Source organism: Bos javanicus, chromosome 3 (genome assembly GCF_032452875.1).
Source record: "Bos javanicus breed banteng chromosome 3, ARS-OSU_banteng_1.0, whole genome shotgun sequence".
Taxonomy (NCBI): domain Eukaryota; kingdom Metazoa; phylum Chordata; class Mammalia; order Artiodactyla; family Bovidae; genus Bos; species Bos javanicus.
The window spans coordinates 110,268,434-110,291,877 of record NC_083870.1 but is presented as its reverse complement, the minus strand read 5'-3'; the positions used below and the strand labels follow the sequence as shown (position 1 = coordinate 110,291,877).

At 41.9% G+C, this 23,444-nt stretch overlaps 1 protein-coding gene across 1 annotated transcript in view; it reads right to left on the bottom strand.

Annotated features, from left to right (window-relative positions):
• Positions 1–22,696, bottom strand: part of CLSPN (claspin) — a 28,710-nt gene extending 6,014 nt beyond the window's left edge. The window contains exons 1-18 of the mRNA XM_061412539.1: positions 21,578–22,696; positions 18,693–18,801; positions 17,717–18,162; positions 16,942–17,103; positions 15,624–15,701; positions 15,228–15,300; positions 14,496–14,604; positions 13,733–14,313; positions 8,543–8,734; positions 6,341–6,585; positions 5,242–5,417; positions 5,069–5,133; positions 4,158–4,357; positions 3,678–3,832; positions 2,658–2,884; positions 1,967–2,078; positions 644–719; positions 320–423 (exon numbers count right to left, since the gene is read on the bottom strand). Of these exons, the coding sequence (XP_061268523.1) occupies positions 320–423; positions 644–719; positions 1,967–2,078; positions 2,658–2,884; positions 3,678–3,832; positions 4,158–4,357; positions 5,069–5,133; positions 5,242–5,417; positions 6,341–6,585; positions 8,543–8,734; positions 13,733–14,313; positions 14,496–14,604; positions 15,228–15,300; positions 15,624–15,701; positions 16,942–17,103; positions 17,717–18,162; positions 18,693–18,801; positions 21,578–21,796 (3,329 nt within the window). The 5' untranslated portion in view covers positions 21,797–22,696. The remainder of the gene's footprint in view (positions 1–319; positions 424–643; positions 720–1,966; positions 2,079–2,657; positions 2,885–3,677; positions 3,833–4,157; positions 4,358–5,068; positions 5,134–5,241; positions 5,418–6,340; positions 6,586–8,542; positions 8,735–13,732; positions 14,314–14,495; positions 14,605–15,227; positions 15,301–15,623; positions 15,702–16,941; positions 17,104–17,716; positions 18,163–18,692; positions 18,802–21,577) is intronic.
• Positions 22,697–23,444: the final 748 nt, after the last annotated feature.

The window sequence follows — 23,444 nt, the reverse complement described above, 5'->3', positions numbered from 1 at the left end:
CGTGGTTGCACCACCACACAGGGCAGTAGTCAGACCACACCTGAAGATAAAGAGAATCCACATATGTGAAGAGTCTGGAAGCAACGTCATGTGAGAAACAGCTGAAGAACTAGGGATGTTTAGTACAGAAATCACTTGAAGAAGTTGTGACTATCTTTGAATACTCAAAAGATATCATGTAAATGGATGTTATTCAATCTGTGTTAACCACAAAAAGCAAAAATAGAACCAGTAAATGTAGGTAAAATGGTGGTGGCAAGCTACAGCTCAACTGTCAGGAGAACTTTCTTGCAATGGAAGGAAGGGCTGTAACACCTACATTTGCCGTTTTGACTTCTCCGACTGCTGCAGGAGGTCTTCCTCATCATCATCTTCACGGTCTTCCGGTGTCAGATCCTCCTTGTCAGACTCACTGTGCTCATCCTGCAAAATCATACAGTACCACACGCAAAGCTACACAGCATAAAACGCGCCCTCAGCTAAGACAGACTCAGAAACTTCTGCCCAAACATTTCAGTCTAGGAAACTGCTTTTGATAACATGCCAAACAGACGTCTCAAGAATTCAAACTACAAAACAAACAAAAATCCCCAGCAGCTATACATGGAGTTCATTATGATTACTTTGTTCCCTTCAAACTCACCTCATCACTATCAAATTCATTATCATTTGGGACAAGCCGAAAGTCTCCAAATTCCTCCTCTTCACCTTCTTCTTCCCTAAGATACAAATCAACAAACCCATACAAAGTTGTTGAAAGCCAACTATAAGCAGTCAGCCAACCTGGGGACTGAAAATATCTTATAGCCCCAACAATCTCTTCAAGAAACAGGAAACAAGATATCTTGCCTTTCAAAAAAAAAAATTTTTTTTTAACTGTGATAAAATACATACAACATAAAGTTTACTGTCTTAACCATTTTAAGTGCACAGTTCATTAGTGTTAAGTACATTCACAGTGTTATCCAACCAACCTCTAGAACACTTTTCATCTTAAAAAACTAAAACTCTATACCCTTTCAATACCAACTCCTCATTCTTACGGCAGCACAGCCCCTGGCAAACACCTTCCTACTTCCTGTCTGTATGAATTTGACTACACTAAGTACCTCATATAAATGGAATCATACAGTATTTGCATATTTGTGAATGGCTCATTTTACTTAGCATAATCTCCTCATAGTTCATCCATGTCTTAGCATGTATCAGAATCCCCTTCCCTTTTAAAGGCTGAATAATATTCCACTATGTATGCATCCTGGAGAAGGCAATTGCACTCACTCCAGTACTCTTGCCTGGAAAATCCCATGGACAGAGGAGCCTGGTGGGCTGCAGTCCCTGGGGTCGCTAAGAGTCAGACACAACTGAGCGACTTCACTTTCACTTTTCACTTTCATGCATTGGAGAAGGAAATGGCAACCCGCTCCAGGGTTCTGGCCTGGAGAATCCCAGGGATGGGGAGCCTGGTAGGCTGCCGTCTAAGGGGTCGTCGCAGAGTTGGACACGACTGAAGCGACTTAGCAGCAGGAGCAGCATGTGTGCATCCACTTGGGATGCTTCCACCTTTTGACTATTATGAATAATGCTGCTAGGAACATGGGTGTACAAATATCTACTAAGAAACCGTGTTCTCAGTTCTTCTGTGTATATACCCAAAAGTGGAGTAACTGCTGCAAGTGAGGAAGTGTTTAAAAAATGGGGTTTTGATTTGTATTTCCTTAATCACTGGTGATGTTGAGAACTTCCATGTGCTTTTTCTTGCCTTTTTTACCCTGTTCCCAATCAACTAAATGAAAGCATTATAATAAATAATTTCTCTATGCAAATATGAGACTCAAACCCACTGCAAGACTCTCAGGATATGAAGCCCCTAAGATGACCATTTACCGCTAAGCTCAGAGAAGCTACCCCTGTACTTTATCAGAACATGGAACTTGCCAAATTCCCTCAGATCACTGAGACTCACCGGTCTGTTGGGAAAGAGCCTGAACAAAGAGCGAGTGCTTCTTCCATTGGATCACCCAGGCTACTCTCCTTCTCCTGCTTATTTAACTCTGATGGATCCAGAGTAGAGGCATCTACATTACAACAAAAAAAAGAGGTTTGTCACCAAGAACTGACAGCTTTATCCTCTTTCCCCAGCCATCTGAAGACATGCCAGCTCAACACAGTTCTAAGGTAAGCTTGCCAAAAAGAGCTCACCATCCATTCATTCAACAAATCCTTATTTAGTGCTTACTATGTGCCAGGCACCAGGGAGACAGCAGTGAATAAAACAAAGATCCCAGCTCCCGAAGAGCTTACATTCTAGCAGGGGTGTGAGAAGGAGAAAAGGGTACGCAGGTGGAAGTAATAACTTAGCATTTATATGAAATCTACTCTGCAGTAGACACCGCTCTAAGCTTTGCACATATTCCAGCCTCAAATAACAAGTCATACGGCCAAAGTTAAAGCAGTCTTAAGGTGATACTTCACCATCCTAAAAAAGTAAGAGCTCTAAATGTTAGGAGCTAAGCAGTGAATTCAACCTAGGTTCAAGAATCCACCATGGCTCTGTTTTCCGTGAACATTTCACCTGAGACTAAAGGACTTCTTCACATGGACACTGACTTAAGATATTTGGGTGGGTGAGCCTTGCTGCTTCGTTGGATAATTACCCTGAGAAGTAAATTTTCCTGAACAAAGATCCAGAAGTTCCTCCATGTTCTCTTTCTTGTCACTCTTCCCAGGCAGAGGCTTTTCAGCCTGAGATGCAAACTTCCCAGTACACAAATCCAACAGTTCATCCATGTTGGCATCCATGGCGTTCTCATCCATACTGGCCAACGGCAACCGAGGCTTCAAATCTTGGTATTGATTCCTGTGGTTTCTAACATTTAAGAACCTACAAGCCCAATGAAGAGTGTAAGAAATGCTCCAGGAAAAAAAAAAGTAGTGGGGGAAAAGCCTGAACTCATTTCCAAAAGCAAAGTTAGAAGCTGAATTCTGAACCAGAAGACAAGAGTGTCAGACTTTAGCCTGTGATAACCTTGAGAGGGAGGGGGATGTTTATGAAAGAATAAAGGCTATTCAGAAGACAAAGGGTAAAGGCTAATTTGGGGCTTCAGATGGTGCTAGAGTAGGGCCTGGTGTTATGGCCATGTAATGTGCCACAGAGGTGTCAATTCTCAATGCCACCTAAAAATCCTAACGTAGTGGGACGAAAGTGAAAGTGTTAGTCACTCAGTCGTGTCCAACTCTCTGCGATGCCATGGACTGGGGCCCTCCAGGCTCCTCTGTCCATGGAATTCTCCAGGCAAGAATACTGGAGCAGGTTGCCATTTCCTTCTCCAGGGGATCTTCCCGACCCAGGGATCAAACCCAGGTCTCCCACACTGCAGGCAGATTCTTTACCATTTGAGCCCGCAGGGATATGGATACAGGGAAATTTGATGACCTTATTAGAGTTATGCAGGTCTAATAAGGTAGAAATTGAAGGATCAGAACACTAGCAAGGCTATTTACTTTTTATTTTCTAGATAGACTTTGTTCAAACTTGTAGAATATACTAATGGTCTGCACACCTCTCTTTCTCAGAAGAGAAAGCACAGATGGAGTGACAGAAGCTCGCTTTATTTTTAAACAAAATTAAGCAGTACCCAGCACCGTCCCACCCACAGAAACATAAAACTACCTACCCATCTGCATCCAACAGTTGGCTCTGAGTGTCATCTTCTAAGCAGAACTGGAAGTCTCCTGCTCCTAGGAAAAGTGTCTTAGGTTCTGGGGAGGCGTTATACAGATCTTGGGAATCCTCTATGGGAAGTGAAGGCTCAGACAGCTTTCCTGAACTCTGGCACCAAAACAAAACCAAACAAAAACAAAACATTTTACAAATGTCATTCACTGTCATGACAACAGAAGCTGCTATTTGTAAAATTTAATCTACTCTCAGGCAATTGCAGTTGGGGAGGACAATGCATAGCCAAGGGAAGCTTAAAAAAAACATCCTCAAGAAAGAAAGAACCCTGGATGAGGCTTGTTTTTAATACACAAAGGGGGTGGATTTTTAAAACTGAACATACATAATGTGGTGGGAGTTTTTGGCTTGGACACACTTTATTTAGCAATGCGGGAAGCAAAAGGGGGAGGAGATTAGAAAACCATTAGCATCTCACCTTAGAGGCTGAACTGACCAAACTGGCTCGAAATAGCCCTGGGGAAGGAGATCTGAATCCTCCTGCTGTAGGGAAAAGACTGGTCCCACGGCCTGTTTGTCTGTTACAGGGCTGATAGGACGGAAGTGTGGAGCCTATCAGCTCAAAGCTGCTATTGTGGCTGCTCTCCTTGGTCAGTAATGAGCATGAATCATCTTCATCTAAAGAAAGACAACTTTTAAGTGCATGATTCCCAGAAATAAGTCAGATTTGTTTAGGAAAGAGTTGAGAATGAAACTGATAAGATCCACTGGTAGACCTCTCAAGTTACATGTTCTAAAACATTACATTAAAGGTCAATTATGGTACTAAGATAGCATCATACAATCAGGGTTTATCACTCTGAGCTAAGTGACACCTCAAAATTCCTGTCTTTCTCTCACCTTCCCTAATGCCTATGATTACCCTTTCCATTATCTAATCACTTATACATCTTCCTTTGATCTACATGATATAAATGTTTCATGTTTCACTCGATCAACACATATTCACTAACGACCTATTAAATGCTTAGGGTCAACTGGAAAGAAACTGCATGTAAGATTTCAAAAACTGGACCAAGAGAAATATTTGGGATTTTTTGTTTGTTTGTTGGCTACAACATGCAACGTGTGAGATCTTAGTTCCCCAACCAGGAATTGAACCTGGGCCGTCAACAGTGAAAGCATGGAGTCCGAACAACTGGACCACAAGGGAATTCCCAAGAAAAACAACATAGTTCATAAATTCCTATCACGGTCACAGGTAAGACCGGGAAAAGTTCACCAAGGTTCAGAAAAATGGAACCTTATGGAATTGTAGTCCTTAAATGTTAAAGCTGGAGGATCAGAGAAAAATCATGTTTCAAGTTCTATATAAGAGTCACTACTTACCTAATTTGCTAGGTCTTTTGCCTGAGTTTTCATCTATTTCTGATTTTTCTTCACTAGGAGAGTAACTACAAAATAAGTAGGTAAATTGAATATCTGTTTCTACTTCTTCCAAGAGGGGCAAATTCCCTGGTATTACCAGGGAATCTTATCTTTCCTTAGAGAGAATTACTTACCCCATCTTGGAAGAGCTGTCCTTGAATAGAAGGAAGGTAGAATCAGATGAGAGAGGCTTGGGGACAGACAGGCCAACTGACTTGCCAATTTCACCACTGCCATCATCATTTTCTTTATCTATTTCTTTCTCATCTTTGGTTTCTATTTCTTCACCACCGAGAAGGAATTCTGCAGTCTTTATCAATCACGCCACCCAAAAACAAAATAGTACAGGTCAAAAAATTTTAAAGCAAACATACTAGCTGAAATATGGCTGCTTAGTTACAAGTCACGTCTTAAGTCTGAAAAGGTAAACCTGAAGGGAGCTGAGGCCTGCCATCATCATTGACACAATTTATTAGTTGTAGACACTTCTAGAGCTCTTTTATACTTTGTTACTTTACCTTTTACCCTTTCAAAACTGCTACAAGATTCTGAATGAACTGGATTATCATTTAACTGAGTCAATGAGAAACTGCATGATTAGCCTGAAATTGCAGGACAACTCCTGGCTTTCAACCAGACTGTGACACCCTGCTCGGTTCAGCCATGGCTTTCCTCTTCCTTTACCAAGGGGTAAACATTAACCAGCTCTTTCAAATGACTCCACTGTTCAAACAAGGACACTTTTCTTCTTCCTAATACCAAAAATCCTACCATCACCTGTCTTCTCTAGGTGGAAAACAATACCTTAGAACAAGGGCCAGAGGCCCATCTACAAATACCTTCTTCAACAATTAATTTGGGAAGGTCTTGGCCTGAGAATTTATTCCAGACCTCAACCTGGCCAAGGTTAAAAGTGCTTTCTTTTCCTCAATAGAGAAATCTAAATGAACAACAAAGATAAAAGTCTTTAATAGAAAGCCATTTCGATATCAGCATTATAGTACAATATCCAAACCAACGGGCAGAAGCCAGGGCATGACTGTGAACTGCAGGTGTTCCATGGGGCTGAAAGAACTGAATGCACTAAGATTCAGTACACATGAGCTACCTTCATCTCTGACCCTGAAATCTCTTCTACAGTCAAACATGCTCATCAGCCTCTTACTCAGATCTGATTTTCTCTTTCCCTTATTCATCGTGACCTAGTAACAAAACCACGTAATTGCCAGCAACCTCCTCATTGCCTTCTTCCTCCGCTCCCTCTTCTTTCTCCTCTTCTTCCTCCAAGGCTTCCTCTCCCTCCTCTTCTCCATCTTCCTCGGAGTCATCTGTCATTTCTTCCTCCTCCTCCTCCTCTTCCTCCTCAAATCCATCCTCATTATCTAACTTGAGTAATGCTTGGCGTTTTTGACGCTCCTCCAACCTTCGGAGTTTCATTGCTTCTTGAAGTTTAGCTTTCAGCACCTGAAGCTTTTCCCCTGAACAAAAGTATGAAGAGATGCTTTAGATGCAATGACCAACTACACACAACAACACAAGTGTCCATTTCAGGCAACTCCAGAAGTGTTCTAGGCACATCACAAAAAGAAAATCAGAGACCTTCGTATTTTAGGCTTCTGTTATCTTAACAAAGGGGGAATATTAGGAATTGAGTGTAGGCGATAACTCCCATAATTATTATTATATAAAAAAGCAAAAAAAAAAAAAAAGAAAGGAACGGGGGCAAGTGGACCTTCAAAAATCTCTGGCTTAGAAGCCATGAAGGAAAATATTGATAAGTGTACCCACATTGAAGAAAAAGAGAAACAACTCAAGAGTAAATATGAGCAAAAGATATGAACTCGTGTTAAAAACAATGCTTAACCTCACTTCTTACTAGCAATACAAATCAAAATAATGATACCACTTTTTATACACTAGGCAAACATTTGTTATATCCATTATTAACAGGAAGAAACAGGAACTCTTACACACTGTCATTCAGAGTGAAAATTGGTGCAACTTATTTTGATGGAAAATGTGACTAGGACTCAGTGATTCCACTGTAAGGAATTTTGCATCAAGATTTACTAACATATATGTGATACTAGGATGCAATATTGTATGAAATACTAAAACGGAAACAAACATGATGTCCCTTAACAGAAGTATCGTTAAACAAATCATGTTATACCTATACACTGGAATATCATATGATGTTAAAATAAAAAAACCTCAAAAGCAGTATGTATATCTGAACTCCTGAGTTAGATGGTCTGGATTAGGCTACTAATTCTGTTACTTACTGCTGCTAAGTCACTTCAGTCATGTCCGACTCTGTGAGACCCCATAGACAGCAGCCCACCAGGCTCCCCCGTCCCTGGGATTCTCCAGGCAAGAACACTGGAGTGGGTTGCATTTCCTTCTCCAATGCATGAAAGGGAAAAGTGAAAGTGAAGTCGCTCAGTCCAGTCCGACTCTTTGCAACCCCATGGACTGCAGCCTACCAGGCTCCTCTGTCCATAGGATTTTCCAGGCAAGAGTACCGGAGTGGGGTGCCATCACCTTCTCTGTCTCTTAGTTACTAGTTATATAAATTTGAGCAAGCTGTTTAAATGCTTTGTATATCAGTTTCCCCAGATATAAAATAAGGACACTGATGTTATTTACTGTAAAGCACCTAGAGCAGTGTCTGGCAGAGAGGAAGCGTTCAGTGTCTCTCTCTCATACACTTACACAATAGTAAATGCATATGAATTTTCCTAGGACACACATGAAATTGTTAAGCTGCCTCTGGGAAGACTAATTTCTTTTTTAATTTATCTTTTAATTGAAGGACAATTGCTTTACAAAATTTTGTTGTTTTCTGTCAAACATCAGCATGAATCAGCCATAGGTATACATATGTCCCCTCCCTAATTTTTCATTTTATACCTTTTCCTAAGTGTTTAATTTTTTTCTATGTGATAAATTGCTCATATTTTCAAAGTGGGAGTGAGAACAACAGACCTGTCCCTAATACAGACTACAAAGCAGAATGCATGATGTATGACCGCGTTATTATTTTGTTTTCAAACAGACATGTACATGCATGCAAAAAGTTTAAAGGGCCATACAACGTGGTTACAGAAGATGTCTCTGACAGAAAATCTTTTTGTTTATTCCAGAAATTTTGTTTACTGCAGAAATTTGTTATTTATTCCATTTATTTTCTACAATGGGTATTTTTTTAAACAATAAGACAAAAACTATTTTAAGAAATAAAGTCATCTTACCCACCTCATACAATGAGGCCATATCCAATCTCCGGAGTCTCCAAGGAAAAAGATTCTATAACGTCTCACTATAGGGTGTTCAGCAGCCATGAAGACCAGCCAGGGTACAAGAGTCAGGCACTCCACCCTACTCGTGGCCAGTAAAAATATACAAATAAAACAACTCCATGAACTCAAATACCTGGTTTTGTGTGGCTTGCCCCATCCAGCTTCTCCGCTGCCAAAGTCACGGGTACCACGTCTGCCTTGAGCTCTTCCTTCCCGTCAGCGCCCACATCTTTCACTATGATGTTCACATTCACCTTCTGACCAGGCCTGGGTCTGGCTGTGGGATTAGCATGCTTCCAGAAACGCTGCTTCAAGGCTTCCAGTTCTAAACCAAGCACCAACCAGTATGTCAGTTTGCCTTTTAGATCCCAAATAAGAAGTACAAGCCAGGTTCAACAAACGTGTAAGGAAAAAAAATACACAGAGAGACACCAAAAACTCCTTTGCTACCAACACCTGAGTTCAATTCATATACCTTAACCCAAACTAAAGGACTAAATGAGTTCCTTAAAACTCATTTTAGGGTAGAAATTTACAACTGAAGTTTCTAAATATGTGCAATTCTTTTTTAAAAAGCATTAAGCGGGTAGAAAAATACCATACTCCTTAATTATGCAAGAGCTTAATTTGTCACCGGTTTCAGTCTCCTTTTAAAATATTTCGTATTTTGAACGTCTCACTGTTTATTAGCAATCTCTCTAAATATAAGCAAGGTCTATTTAAAAAATGGAAAAAGAGGGAATTCCCTGGTAATCCAGTGAATTAAGACTCTGAGCTTTCATTGCTGAGGGCCCAGGTTCAATCCCTGGAGCGGGGAAGCAGGGAAACTAAGATCCCAAAGCCATGTGGTGTGGCAAAAAAAAGAAAATAATCAATGCAATTAGTGATGTAACTTGGCGGCAGGGCTGGAAGTTTCTTCATGAAACTTTTACACAGATATACTCAGTACACTGAGAAAGGAAATCCCATTGAGAGGTGGTCCCTGGGCTTCCCTGGTGGCTCAGATGGTTAAGAATCCAACTGCAATGTGGGAGCCCTGGGTTCGATCCCTGGGTTGGGAAGATCTCCTGGAGAAGGGAATGGCTACCCACTCCAATATTCTTGCCTGGAGAATTCCATGGACCGAGGAGCCTGGCGGGTTACAGTCCATGTGGCTGTAGAGAGTCAGACATGACTAAGCGACTTTCACCACATACCAACTTATATACAAATGGGAACACACACAGGTACTATGACTGCTGTGGTCTAACTGCAATATGGCCTTTCCCTTCTTCCCCACCACTTTTGCTCAGAACTTTCTTTTCTTTCTCCCTCAGCCAGCTGTCACCTCATACCATCCCCTACTCACTGTGTAACAAGCCAATCATACCATAATGGGATCTGTTGTAAGAGAGCTGACACTTATAAAGAGAAAAGAAAGGAAAAGAACAGTTTCTTTGGGTTCGAGCTATCCTCATACACTGTGCTTTCTCTTCCATGATAATGTGTCCAGGGCACTCCAAGTTTGGTTCTTTTTCCTAAAATTCACTCAACTCATACTTCGGTAGTTTTGTGGTTAGCATCCAGATGTGGTTTTTCCCTCCCTAAAGGGTCTTAGTAGAAAAAGAGAAGAACTGGAAAGAAACCTTTTTCAATGAGTCCCTGACATTATTTACTGGGCTTCCCAAGTGGCGCAGTGGTAAAGAATCCACCTGTAATGGAGGAGATGCAGAAGTGGGTTTAACCCCTGGGTCAGGAAGATCCCCTGGATAAATGAAATGGCAACCCACTCCAGGACTCTTGCCTGGGAAATCCCATGGACAGAGGAGCCTGGTGGGCTACAGTCCATAGGGTCACAAAGAGTCAGACATGACTTAGTGACTAAACAACAACAACATCATTTATTTAGTTGCAAAAATCCAACTCCAAAGGGACGGCATGTTTACACTGCAAACCAAAGAGTAGGGAGAGAAGCTATAAGTCTGCATCCCATTTCTTATTAGTTCAGTAAGTTGGAAACAGCAGGCAGTGGCAGTGGGAAGGGAACAGAAGTAGGAAGGTCAACATTGGTGCCAAGAGAATAAAACAAATGGAGGAAGATTACTCAGGACCTAAAATAAGAGTGAGGCAGGAGTAGCTTTCACTCTTCTGGAGAAAGCCAGGCCCCTCAAAACTCTTCATCCCCCAACCCAATGGAGCACCCACTTCCCTTGTCCTTTACTACGCAACTCAATCACCACCCTTCTCATCACAGAACCCCTGTTCAAGCTCCTCTCCCTCCTTCAGTCTTCTCCCAGCTTTCATCTCCTCTTTAAGTGAAACATCTCCGCTCCAGCTCATGTCTCCACCTAAAAGCCCTGCACCCTCTGGCCTCTGGTCACCAACCACCTTGCAATCTTCACTTCAGCTAACCAGAGCATCCTCTGCTTTCTCTTGTCTCTCTGTCTTTTGCAGGTCTGTCCCCTTCACCAAGAAAGCCCTCCCTCACCTCTCTGCCTTGTATCTCCTACTCAGGCTTCAGGACTCAGCTCAGGTATCAACTCCTTCTAGAACTTCCCTGACTCCATGTGAGGAACTCTTTCTCTAGGCTCAAAGTATGCATAGCACTTAATATCCAAATTTCCTGCCTGTAACTCCTATTAGATTTTAAATTCCTTGAGAGCAGGGACTACATCTTACTGGTACATACAGCAAGCAACACCATGCTAAGTAAAAGTTCACTGCATAAATAAATGAATGCTGACCCTAACTTCACATATATTATGAAACAGAGTGATCTGGAAACCCGACATTCATGTCAAATATTAGTTCTGAAGGAAAACATATCCTGAGTTAAAAATAAGTGCCTATCATGAGCCAGGCATTGTGTTAGCTCCCTGTATAAGCCAATTGCAATGTTGGAAAAATTACCCAACCTCTCCAAACCTCATTTTCTTCATTTGCAAAATAATACTTGGGGTTATGAGAATTAAGAAAGATAACTACTACTAAAAAAAAAATCAATCAGTATCTAATACATTCAGTTCAGTTCAGTCGCTCAGTCGCGTCCGACTCTTTGCGACCCCATGAATGGCACCATGCCAGGCCTCCCTGTCCTTCACCAACTCCCGGAGTTTACTCAAACTCATGTCCATTGAGTCAGTGATGCCATCCAGCCATCTCATCCTCTGTTGTCCCCTTCTCCTTCTGCCCCCAATCCCTCCCAGCATCAGGGTCTTTTCCAATGAGTCAGCTCTTCACATCAGGTGGCCAAAGTATTGGCGTTTCAGCTTCAACATCAGTCCTTCCAAAGAATACCCAGGACTGATCTTTAGGATGGACTGGCTGGATCTCCTTGCAGTCCAAGGGACTCTCAAGAGTCTTCTCCAACACTACAGGTCAAAAGCATCAATTCTTCGGCGCTTAGCTTTCTTCACAGTCCAATTCTCACATCCATACATGGAAAAACAATAGCCTTGACTAGACGGACCTTTGTTGGCAAAGTAATGTCTCTGCTTTTCAATATGCTATCTAGGTTGGTCATAACTTTCCTTCCAAGGAGTAAGTGTCTTTTAATTTCATGGCTGCAATCACCATCTGCAGTGATTTTGGAGCCCCCAAAAATAAAGTCTGACACTGTTTCCACTGCTGCAAAAAGGAGGTTGCTTCCCTTTCCTGTTTCTCAGTCTGAGATGATAAAGAAAACTTCTATTCCCATAACAAAATTTCAGTGTCTAGTATAAGTTTCTTCCTCACCTGTTAGTCTGAGGCTATTTAGGTAATGTCTAGTCCCACACAACAAAATTTCTCTCCCTGCTCTGGGCACCAGCTTATTCCCACACTTCTTTGCTAATAGAGCTATGCTAGTTCTGTTACACAGCTCTCCCACCCCACCACCTGCTCTGGTCAAACTGACTTACACATCCTCCCAATATGTACCACACAGAGTGCTTTCTGTCCCTCCTAAGAATGTCCTTCTCTCCACTTCCACAAAATCCACCCATTCAATCAACAATGACTTAACTGATACTGTGGCTGACCTAGCACCTGCCAACCATATGCTAGTTTATAAAGCAGCATCTCGATCTAAATAATTTCACTAATAATACAAAGAACAGCTACCATTTGAGTGTTTCTTTATGCTTTCCATTTGTATGCATTATTAACATAGCTTCACTATAGTGTTGCACTGTGAACCAGAAGTGTTATTTCATTTTTTTTTTAAAGTTGCCTTGGAGAGGTCAAATAGCATACACAAGTTTAAACAGTGAGTGATGTCGTCCAGACTCAAATTCTGATCTTGCTACCAAGCCTAAGCTCTTAATTATCAAACGACACTGCCTTGAAGTAGAGGAAGAAAACCCAATTTTACCTACAAATCAGGAAATCTACCCAAAGTGGGGAATACCTAAGTTCTCTTTTTCAATTTCTGGCTGCACCATGCAGCATGTGGGATTTTAGTTCCCTGACTAGGAATAGAACCCGTGCCCGCTAAGGTGGAAGCGTGGAGTCTTAACCACTGGACCTCCAGGTAGGTCCCTTGGGCTCTCTCTTGAAGAATCATTCATTCAGTCCTTAATTCATTCATTAAACATGGCTGCCTAACGTGTCATCGACTATGGAAGCACAGGGGACAGAGGAAGAACAAGCCAGAAGAAGATCCTCCTGAAGCGTAAAGGCGAAGAAAGTGAACAAGCAATTACATCTGATTCTTCTTCAAGCCTTTCTTTAACCACCTATTGTAAGAAACATCCCTTCTCTGAACTTCCATGCTTTATTCTAAGTATTTCTTTCAGCAAGACTACACTACCTTTTTTCCCATGTTAATTTTTTCCAATTATCAGTGACACATGTTCCTGATAGAAGATGTCACTTTCCTGTATTACTGCTATTTGCCTACTTCTTATCTCCCCTGCTAGAGTCTAAGCAGCTTAAGTGTAGGATAAATGTCAGATTTCTCAAGTATGCCTTACAGCATCTTACATGAAGTGGGTAGTTTAATATTTGTTGAATGAGTGAAAAAAAAAGAAAGAAAAGAAATTCAGTTTTGCAGGCAATTTGCTGATGTTTCTAACTGTGAAAAACTGAATTGAATAATGCTTTTATCAATGTCATACCACAAAACAACAGCAATGTACCCTCCTCTGTACATTAACTATCAACAGGTTTCCCTTTTAAACGAGGTTCAGAATGTTCTGATACCTTGCCAAATGTACATGATGATTTTTATCCATATCCGGTACATCAGTATTAAGACCACGTGGTTATTTGTTTCTCCTGTGTTCCCTGTCCTCCACACTGCCAAATATTAGAAGCTGCCAGAACAAATCATTCTAGAGAAGCTCCCCCCAATTCAAAGAATTACCTCTGTTGGTTTCAGGTTCTTCAAGTATCACAAAGGAATCTCTGTCAGCACCCAGCTGAGGTTTACGGAAAACATCTACCCCCAGCTGCCTAAGTCTGTCCACAGTGAACCTCCTTGCTTTCTCAGGGGGCACCGCTGCTGTTGATCCATTTTGCTGGCTGGGCTCTTCTGCCTTCTCATCTGCTGCTTCTGTTTTTCTCAGGCCTTTTTCTTCCTCGAGGGCATGAGGTTCAGGTGCCACAAGCCCTTCAGTCTGATGCTCTTCACTGTCCTTGTTCCCCAGGACGCTGCATTCTTGACGTGCCACTGAGACGTCCCCAGGTGGAGGTCTAGCATCACTTTGCTCCTGTTTCTCGGGAACTTCTAGCTCTTCACTTCCTGTCAAATCTTTACCGCAAGGCTCGTCGGATTTAGCAGTGATCTGGGGTTCCTTTGAAACTGCAGGAAGCGCGTTAATTTCCATTTCACATCCTGCACCTGTTGTCTGCGCAGAGTCTTTGCTGTGGTGGTCGCCATTCACCTCAGTTGTATTTTCAGTGTCTATGGTTTCTTTGTGATGGCTTGCCTGATACTTAGTGGACCTAGAGAGGAGAAAACAAGCTGGAGTTAAACATTCTCCTAAATGAGAAACATTCCCAACCCTTTGCACATAATTGGTTAGATCAGTTTTACAAGAGCGAGGAATCTCAATTTTTACACCAGGTGTTTGCCTCAAAACTGAATGTTTATGAAAATTATAATCACAAGGAAAGAAGGTTCTTACTTCAGGAGCGCCATGGCATTTCCCTGGCAAGTGGGCCGGGGTTTACGTTTGAAGAACTCATGAACGGTTTTATTCTCAGGCATGTGATATGGAAGATTAAGTGCAGACTCTATAAAATGGAACAGAATAAGCAAAGGCATATACTATATAGTCCGAAATGTTGCTTTACATTCAGTTAAACAGTACAACCAAAGCCATCACCGGAAATAGAAAACAATCCTGCCTTTAACATAAAATAGGATCTAAGTACAAAAGAATTCCATGAAGGCCAGTGGCTTTTAAAACTAGCTGTGAAATCAACTGATCCAAGAAGTTTTTTAAAAATACAAATTCTTGAACCCCATTTCAAGTCTATTGAGTCAGAATTTCTTTGGGGCCTAAGAATTTATAAATTTGGTTTGTAAAAGAGATCCTGATGCAGCCAGACCACAGACAACCCTTTAAAAAATTCCCTCCCAGGACTTCCCTGGAGGTCCATTGGTTAAAACTCTACACTGCTAAAGCAGGGGGCTCGGGTCCGATTCCTGGTTGAGGAACTAAGATCCCACATACTGCGTGGCCAAAACATTTTTTAAAGTTTTAAATAAATTTTAAAAATGAAAAATTCCCTTCTTACCACCACTAGTTCTGGAAATTTTCTTAGTTTATATTAATGTTCCAGAGGCTTTAGAACCAAGGCCATTCATCAAGATCAATTCTAAACTTCAATGTTTACCGTATTGGTTTCTTTACCTCGAATAAGGCGCTGAGTCTCACTATGCAATTTTTTTAATGCTTCCTTACTTAACTTGGCTGCCTTTCTTTCCTTAAAGAAAACAAAAAGTGAGACTACATTAATGCTTTTACCAAGAAAGATATCCCTTAAGAGTCTGCTCTTTCCAAGAAAAGATAGAGAAGAAACAGTCATCTCTAATAAACTCAATACAATATAAACTTCAAGAGCTCATTTATTTGCAAGTCTCTTAGAATTGATTCAACCTAATTCATATCTGTGTTCCTACTATGTACAAAGCAATATCCTGGGAATCAGGAAAATACAACAGATACAATAAAATTCCAGAGAAATCCACAATCTGCTGGGAAAAGAGCTCAGCATGACAAATATTAACATACAGGGCTCTACCTCACCTTCCTCGTGGTGCCTTTTGACAACTCAGTTTCTTCTTCAAATGAATAGACCCCACTCTCCAAAGACAGTTCTTTTTTCTAAAAAAGAAGGTTGCAAATGGATTAATAGAGACAAAAATTAAACCGACACAAGAGGATGTTGCTTATGCAAAGACTGTTTTTGCACTCCAACATCACATCATGCTACATTAATAATAAATCAATAATTATTAAACACAAAATGTTAGACACACAACATCCTATAATGCCTAGAAAATAAACTAGATGTCTCCCATGGAGCTTGGGGCCTCATTTCTTACACCTCTGTATTTCCCTAAGGAGGGACAATGACCCCTCAGGGAGCTAAAAAGATAATCTTTGGAAGAACAATTATGCTTCCAAACACTCAGGACAAGGATGCTTTGACTGATGCTTCTCTTTCATAGCCTTCCTGAAACCCTAAAGGTTCATGTCCTAGAGGCCATTAAGTTATAAAATGTATAGCTCTTCCCCTTTTTCACCTGTTTCTTATACAACATAAAGTATCTTATGGGACTTCCCTGGTGGTCTGGTGTTAAGAATCCACCTGCCAACGCAGGTGACATGGGTTTGATCCCTGGTCTGGTGCCACAGAGCAACTAACCCATGTACCACAACTATTGAGCCTGTGCTCCAGAGCCCGCGAGCAGCAACTACCAAGCCCTCAGGCCTACAGCCTGTGCTCTGCAACAAGAGAAGCCCCCACAACGAGAAACCCATGCACTGCAACCAGAGGAGCCCCCGGCCACCGCAGTTAGAGAAAATGCACGCACAGCAGTGCAGACCCAGCGCAGCCCAACTAAATAAATAAAATAAAGTACCTTACTTTTTGCCTCAAAAAGTAATGAAAATACTAGTTTGTGATAAATAAGGGATTAGAAGATAAGCAGAAGTAAAATCAAAGCGAAAACGTGCGAAAGAAGAGCGAAAGATGGAAAAAACTATGCAGCTGAAAAAGAAGGAAACAAAAAATGAAGTACATTTGAAAGAATAATTTGCTGTTTCCAAGGCAGATTAACGTTTTAGGAAAAAAGAGTTGCTTTTAGTTCTAGGAGGTTGTTTCTGCACTCAGAATACAGCTTTGAGTTGATCAGGACAATGAAAATACTAGTTTCCAAACAAGTTAGAATGTCTATAACTTGTACTGCATGGTTCCAAAATTAACAGCTGAAAAACTTGTATCAATTGACATGTGTTTTTCTTCAGTTAAAAAAAAATTAGGGTTCCATCAGTAAATCAGAACACAAAGCAAAGGTTCGAAGCAGTGGGTTAGCTCTTACTGCAATCATTGTTTACTTGCCTTGTGCTTTTTTACTTTGTTTTTCACAGCCGCCCTTATTGATTCTAACGACTCTTCATCTTCTAATGGAGAGTGATCTTCCTCCTCCAACCCAGTTTCAAAAAGGTCTTTATCCACAAGCAGACAGCCACTGTCATTAAATGGCTGTTTCACATCATCTTCCTGGATAACACATAAGGAAAAAACAAAATGCAATCATTTTAAATCCAGTATTTTACTACATCATACAGCAATTTGCATCAGGACAGAAAAGTTCACATTTCATGAGCAGACAAGTACATGGCATCCTAGAACATTATCATTGGTTCCTTTGTCATCCTTTGAAATCCATGCTGTGATCTGATGCAATCGTCCAAAACTAACTTAATCAATAGTACCTTTGTTTTTGAAAAGTCAATTAACAGTTCATTAAACAGCAACTAGTTTATAAAATTTGAGGACAGTTTTTCTAGTTAGCAAACAAGACTTCCGATTGATGGGTGCATGAAAATTCCTCCTATGGAAGCTAATTTTCATCAGATCAGAAACAGCCAAGAGTAACTCCATGTGCTCACAAAGAAAATCAGAAACCTACTTATTTAGAAATGTCCTCTTGTATCCAAAATGGAGAATGAGACCACCAAACAACAGATTTGAAATTACATACCTCACTGCAAAACAATCAACTCAAAGCTATATTCTGAGTGCAGAAACAACCTCCAAGAACTAAAAGCAACTCTTTTTCCCTAAAATGTTAATCTGCCCTGGAAACAGCAAATTATTCTTTCAAATGTACCTTATTTTTTGTTTCCTTCTTTTTCAGCTGCCTAATTTTTTCCATCTTTCGCTCTTCTTTCTCAAGTCTTCGCTTTGATTTTACTTTTGCTTTTCCTCCAATTCCTTCTTTACCACACATGGGCTTTTTGGAAATCTTTCTGTCAACTGTAAAGTCCACAGAGTTTTCAGACTGGAGACCCATCTCTAAGCAAGGTGTCATTTGGGTTTCAGAATTCTCCTGACATAAAGACTCCTCAACGTCACTTTCATCACTGTCTGCCAGAGTTTTATGGATCCTTCTGGCTTCTCCATTCTTTCCAGCACACAGGTTCTCTTTATCCTCCTCTTCGGCAGCGTCATAGGTAGTTTTCTCTGGAGACACTGGGTCTTCTCTTTCAGAATCACTCTCTTGCAGCACCTTCCTGCTTTTCAATTTCCTGCTCACAAATATCTCTTCATCTGAATCTGGAGGAAACACAGTTTTTTTTTTAGAGGCCTACTGTCATTTGGCCTTCCTCCTAGTCCCACCACTCCTGAAAATCATATCCAATTATCCAAGTGATATATCACCTTGTGAAATTACGTAACTAAGAACTAATTGTAGCAAAGCAAATCTAAAAATACATTTTGAAAAACATTTTCTCTTGAAAAATATCTCTTACTGAGAAATGTAATTATATATATTTACAAAGTGTAAAGCTGTTCTGATCCTTCTGGCAGGTGTTAAAAATCCTTTTATTACAGAATGAATGCATTTAACTAGGCAATGTGCTAGCTTTTAGATACTTTATACATTCAATAATATAATAGAAGTAGTTATTTCCAAGAGTATATGCACTATTATTTTGCTTTTATAATAAACAGAATAAACAAGGTGAGGTATTAATAATTTTAAAAATCAAGAGAATAATTTAATTAATCCAGTCCACTTAGAACCACGCTCCCACATTCTATTCCTAAAAATAAAAGTAATAAAAGTACTGACTGTTACAAACCTTGTTCACTCAAGGGCCCAATTGTTTCACAGCTGCCCTGTCCACTGTCTGAAGGACTGTCTGTTTCCTCTTGTGAAATGAGTTTTGAATCATTGATTTCTAGGTGAACCTAGAAAATGAGAATATACTTTGTATTAACCAGTAAGTGACAGAACACTCTAAGTACATAAAGATACATAAATCATCATGGGATCATCAGACTGAAATAAGGGGAAAAAAATAATACAATGGTTTAACAAAAGGATGACATTAAAAATTACTGGCTAGAAAAAACAAACTAAAACTCATTGTTCATCTTTGAAGGATATTACAGAGGCAACACTTTGAGTTATGGTAAATAAGAATCAAGCATTATTGTGCTTTTCTGTGTGAACTATTTCTCACTGTATGCATATGATATGTTAAATATCATCACACTCAGGCAATCCAGATATGGGAAGCTCTACAGGACAAACGATGTCATTTCTTTAACAATAAATTGCAAGAATAAAAAGAGGGAGGGGGACTTATAAAGAGAGTTAAGGTATTTACACATACATACAGAGATACAGCAACACCTGCAATACGCAGGCTTTGTCTCAATCCTAATTCAAACAAACTGAAAGTATATGTAAGAGTCAAAAAAATCTGAACTCTGATCATTTAATATCAAGCAATATTTCTAAATGCTTTAGGTATGGTAATAATATTATAGTTATCTTTTTTGGAATGCACTTACCTTTTAGAGATGTATCATGACATATTTGTGGATGAAGTATGTGTGGAAATTTGCTGTCAAGTAATCCAGTAAAGGGGGGAAGTACATGGGGGTGTAAATGAAACAAGATTGGCAGGACTTGATAACTGTAGAAGTTAGGTGACGGGTTCATTATAAGAGCTTTTCTATGTTTATGACTGAAATTCAGCCCCAAACTACCCCCTCCAATTTTTTAAGTCACAAGTGAAAAATCTAAGGAGAAGGGAGTTAGTTGGATAACTTGACTAGTTAGTGATCAAGCTAACCCTAGATGCCAGTTCCCCCACAACCCTGGTGTTCGCAGGACTCTGAATCAACTTATTAATAAGGGGGGAAATACATCTGTAATGTAATGGGCACAAGACCACACTCGAACGGTTTCTGAGACAACTACTAAGTTGATTTGAATGTTTAGTGCAATTATTAAAATAATAACAAAAAATAACACAAACAGAGGAATCATTGAGGATCATGATGTATGCTGTTGATTCTCCCAACAACTCAAAGCAGTAACACTACTTGTGGATATGGAAAGTGAGCTTAGGTAACCACATGGCTCATTACAAGGTGATGTTCCTAACCACTCTATTCTAGGCAATCTGGAGCAGAGCCAGCAATAATCAGGGCCAGGAACACAGTGAGGTTAGGAGGTCTCAAAACACTCAGTAATCAAAAGGATTTTTGTGCAAAATTAAAATTTTAAAAATCAATGGGTAAATTATGGCCCATGAGTTCAGCTGCCTGCTTTTGTAAAGCTTTTTTGGAACCTGGGCCAGGCTGAGAGTGAGGTGAGTAAGGCAGTGTAGTGCAGATACAGGGTTGGATTGTGTGTTCACTTCAGTTTGATATCTTGTTCAAAACCAAATTATGGAATTTTTTTGCATTAATTTTTATTTTAAGAAAAACTGCATAAAATATTATCTTGAATAATAAAGTCCTACTGTATACCACAGGGAACTGTTTAATATTCTGTGATAAACCATAGTGGAAAAGGATATGAAAAAGAATGTGTGTGTAAGTGTAACTGAGTCACTTTGCTGTATAGTAGTAACTAACACAACATGGTAATTCAACTATACTTCAATAAAAATGTTTAAAAACTTATGTTGATTACTGAGTATTTTAGCGCCCCGTTAAATTTTGCCCCAGACTGTCTCACTTCAGCCCCAGCTCCAAAAAAGAACACAGATTTGGAAAGATGCTTCTATGCCAATACCGAGAACGATCAGCCAGTCACCGCCCGGAAGGCTTCCAAGACTGGTACCTTCCCTTCTCGGGACCCAGTGCGATGACTTCAGAGGCCTCTTCCAGACCCAGTTTGGAACTCCCTAAGACGGCAACCCACTCCAGTATTCTTGCTTTGAGAATCCCAGGGACAGAGGAGCCTGATGGGCTGCCGTCTATGGGGTCGCACAGAGTTGGACACGACTGAAGCGACTTAGCGGTAGCAGCAGTAGCAAGACTCCAGCCGTCCATTTACAGAGACTTACGCTGCCGCGACTTCCCTGGTGGCTCAAAGGGTAAAGCGTCTGCCTACAATGCGGGAGACCCGGGTTCAATCCCTGGGTCGGGAATATCTCCTGGAGAAGGAAATGGTAACCCACTCCAGTATCTTTCCTGGAAAATCCTATGGACGGAGGAGTCTGGTGGGTTATAGCCCATGGGGTCGCAAAGAGTCGGACATGACTGAGCGACTTCACTTTCTCTTTCCTTATGCTGCCCCGACAGAGGAGCCTGGAGGGTTACGGTCGCATCCTAGCGGTCCGGTTCGGCTGGGTCCTTCCTCTTTTGGGGGCGCTGTTGGAGGAAGCGCTCCCGCCGCCGGAAACGCGCCAAAGGGGCGGGCGGAGCAGGCTGAGCTGGGGCCGGCGGCCGCCTGAGGGCGACGCAAAGCCCGGGTACAGGCTTTGAGGCAAGGGACTGAGGCGAGAGGGACCCAGAGCCGGGGCCGACCGCTGGGTCCCGAGCGCGCGGGGCCCGCGGGTTTATCTCCGCGCGAGTAGAGAAGCCGAGCCGCCGCGGGGCGCGCCGGGAACTGTAGTCCTCCCGCCTCCGCGACCCGCTCCGCCTGCTCGACCCCTGCTCCCCCCCCCCCACCCTCGGCGCCGGGCCCTCGCAGCTACGGATGGAGGCAAGGGCACGAACTCACCTCGGAAACCACTTCACCCGTCATGACCCCGGTCTCCTCAGCGCGCCACTCGGGACGAAACAGGTCCCCAGTTCCCTTACTCGTCAGGACGCGGCCGCTCCCGCCGTCTCCAGCCAGGCAGCGGCGTTCGAGCTTTCGCGCCCAGCCGGAGTGGAGGCCTCGCCCTCGATGATTTGCACCAATCCGGAGGAGACTTTCTACGTGAGACCACGCCCCCATGCTGTCCTACCAATCACGGAACGCCTTCGGCCAGCCCGTTGAATGTAATTTGGGTGAGGTTGGCGGTTTGCTGCTTCTCTTGTCAACTCAGGCTGGGGGAGCTGGAGGTGTCCTGCCTGACTTGCGGCCAGATCCTCTGGCCTTGCAAGACGATACTGTGCGAGTGGTGGTCTTTGACCTTTGACCTTTACCGTAGCGCGACAGATCGCATCAAGCGCAATTTGAGGAGTGAGCCCTCCAGGCAGGAAGTGAGCCGGAAGCAGATACCTGGGCCATCTGAGGTCGTCCTCCGTGGCGATTTCCTCTAGGACTTTCTTTCTCGGAGCAGCTGGATCCTACTTGCTCCTTCTTGTACTTGGAACACGCCACTGGACATCAGAAAAGTTTTGTGGCTGCTCAGATACCAAAGAATATCCTTGGATAAAGTTTGTAATTTTATTTAAGGTTAATCCGAGTATACAGAAAACACCCACCCATCCCACTCCTATACTCTTTGAACAAGGCAGGTTTAAAAAAAAAAAAAATGTCTGGAGTCAGACTAATCCCAGACAGTTCTAATCCCTTGTCATTGTGCTGGTTACTATTTGCCTCTTCAGGTCCATTCTGTCTCTTTCGTTATCCTGCTCTATCCAGACAAGACTGACTTCTCCCCACTGCATTATTCGAGCTTCCTTGCTCTCCAGATTCTTGCTGAGTCTCGCTACTGCAAGATATTTACAAGATTACTGTAAGGAAGACATCAGTGCACCAAAAAAGAAAGGTCACAGTTACCTTCCTGACTTCACCAACGATGATCCTATCCACTGATAGGATGAACAACTTGTTTCTATTTTCCCAGGACTATCCCAGTTTTAGCATTGAAAGTACCACCTCCTCAGATCATATCAGTCGCTCAGTCGTGTCAGACTCTTTGCAACCCCATGAATCGCAGCACGCCAGGCCTCCCTGTCCATCACCAACTCCCGGAGTTCACTGACCTCACATCCATCGAGTCAGTGATGCCATCCAGCCATCTCATCCTCTGTCGTCCCCTTCTCCTCTTGCCCCCAATCCCTCCCAGCATCAGAGTCTTTTCCAATGAGTCAACTCTTCACATGAGGTGGCCAAAGTACTGGAGTTTCAGCTTTAGCATCATTCCTTCCAAAGAAATCCCAGAGCTGATCTCCTTTAGAATGGACTGGTTGGATCTCCTTGCAGTCCAAGGGACTCTCAAGAGTCTTCTCCAACACCACAGTTCAAAAGCACCAATTCTTGGGCACTGAGCCTTCTTCACAGTCCAATTCTCACATCCATACATGACCACAGGAAAAACCATAGCCTTGACTAGATGGACCTTTGTTGGCAAAGTAATGTCTCTGCTTTTCAATATGCTATCTAGGTTGGTCATAACTTTCCTTCCAAGGAGTAAGCATCCTTTAATTTCATGGCTGCAGTCACCATCTGCAGTGAGTTTGGAGCCCAGAAAAATAAAGTCTGACACTGTTTCCACTGTTTCCCCATCTAGTTCCCATGAAGTGATGGGACCCAATGCCATTATTTTAGTTTTCTGAATGTTGAGCTTTAAGCCAACTTTTGCACTCTCCTCTTTCACCTTCATCAAGAGGCTTTTGAGTTCCTCTTCACTTTCTGCCATAAGGGTGGTGTCATC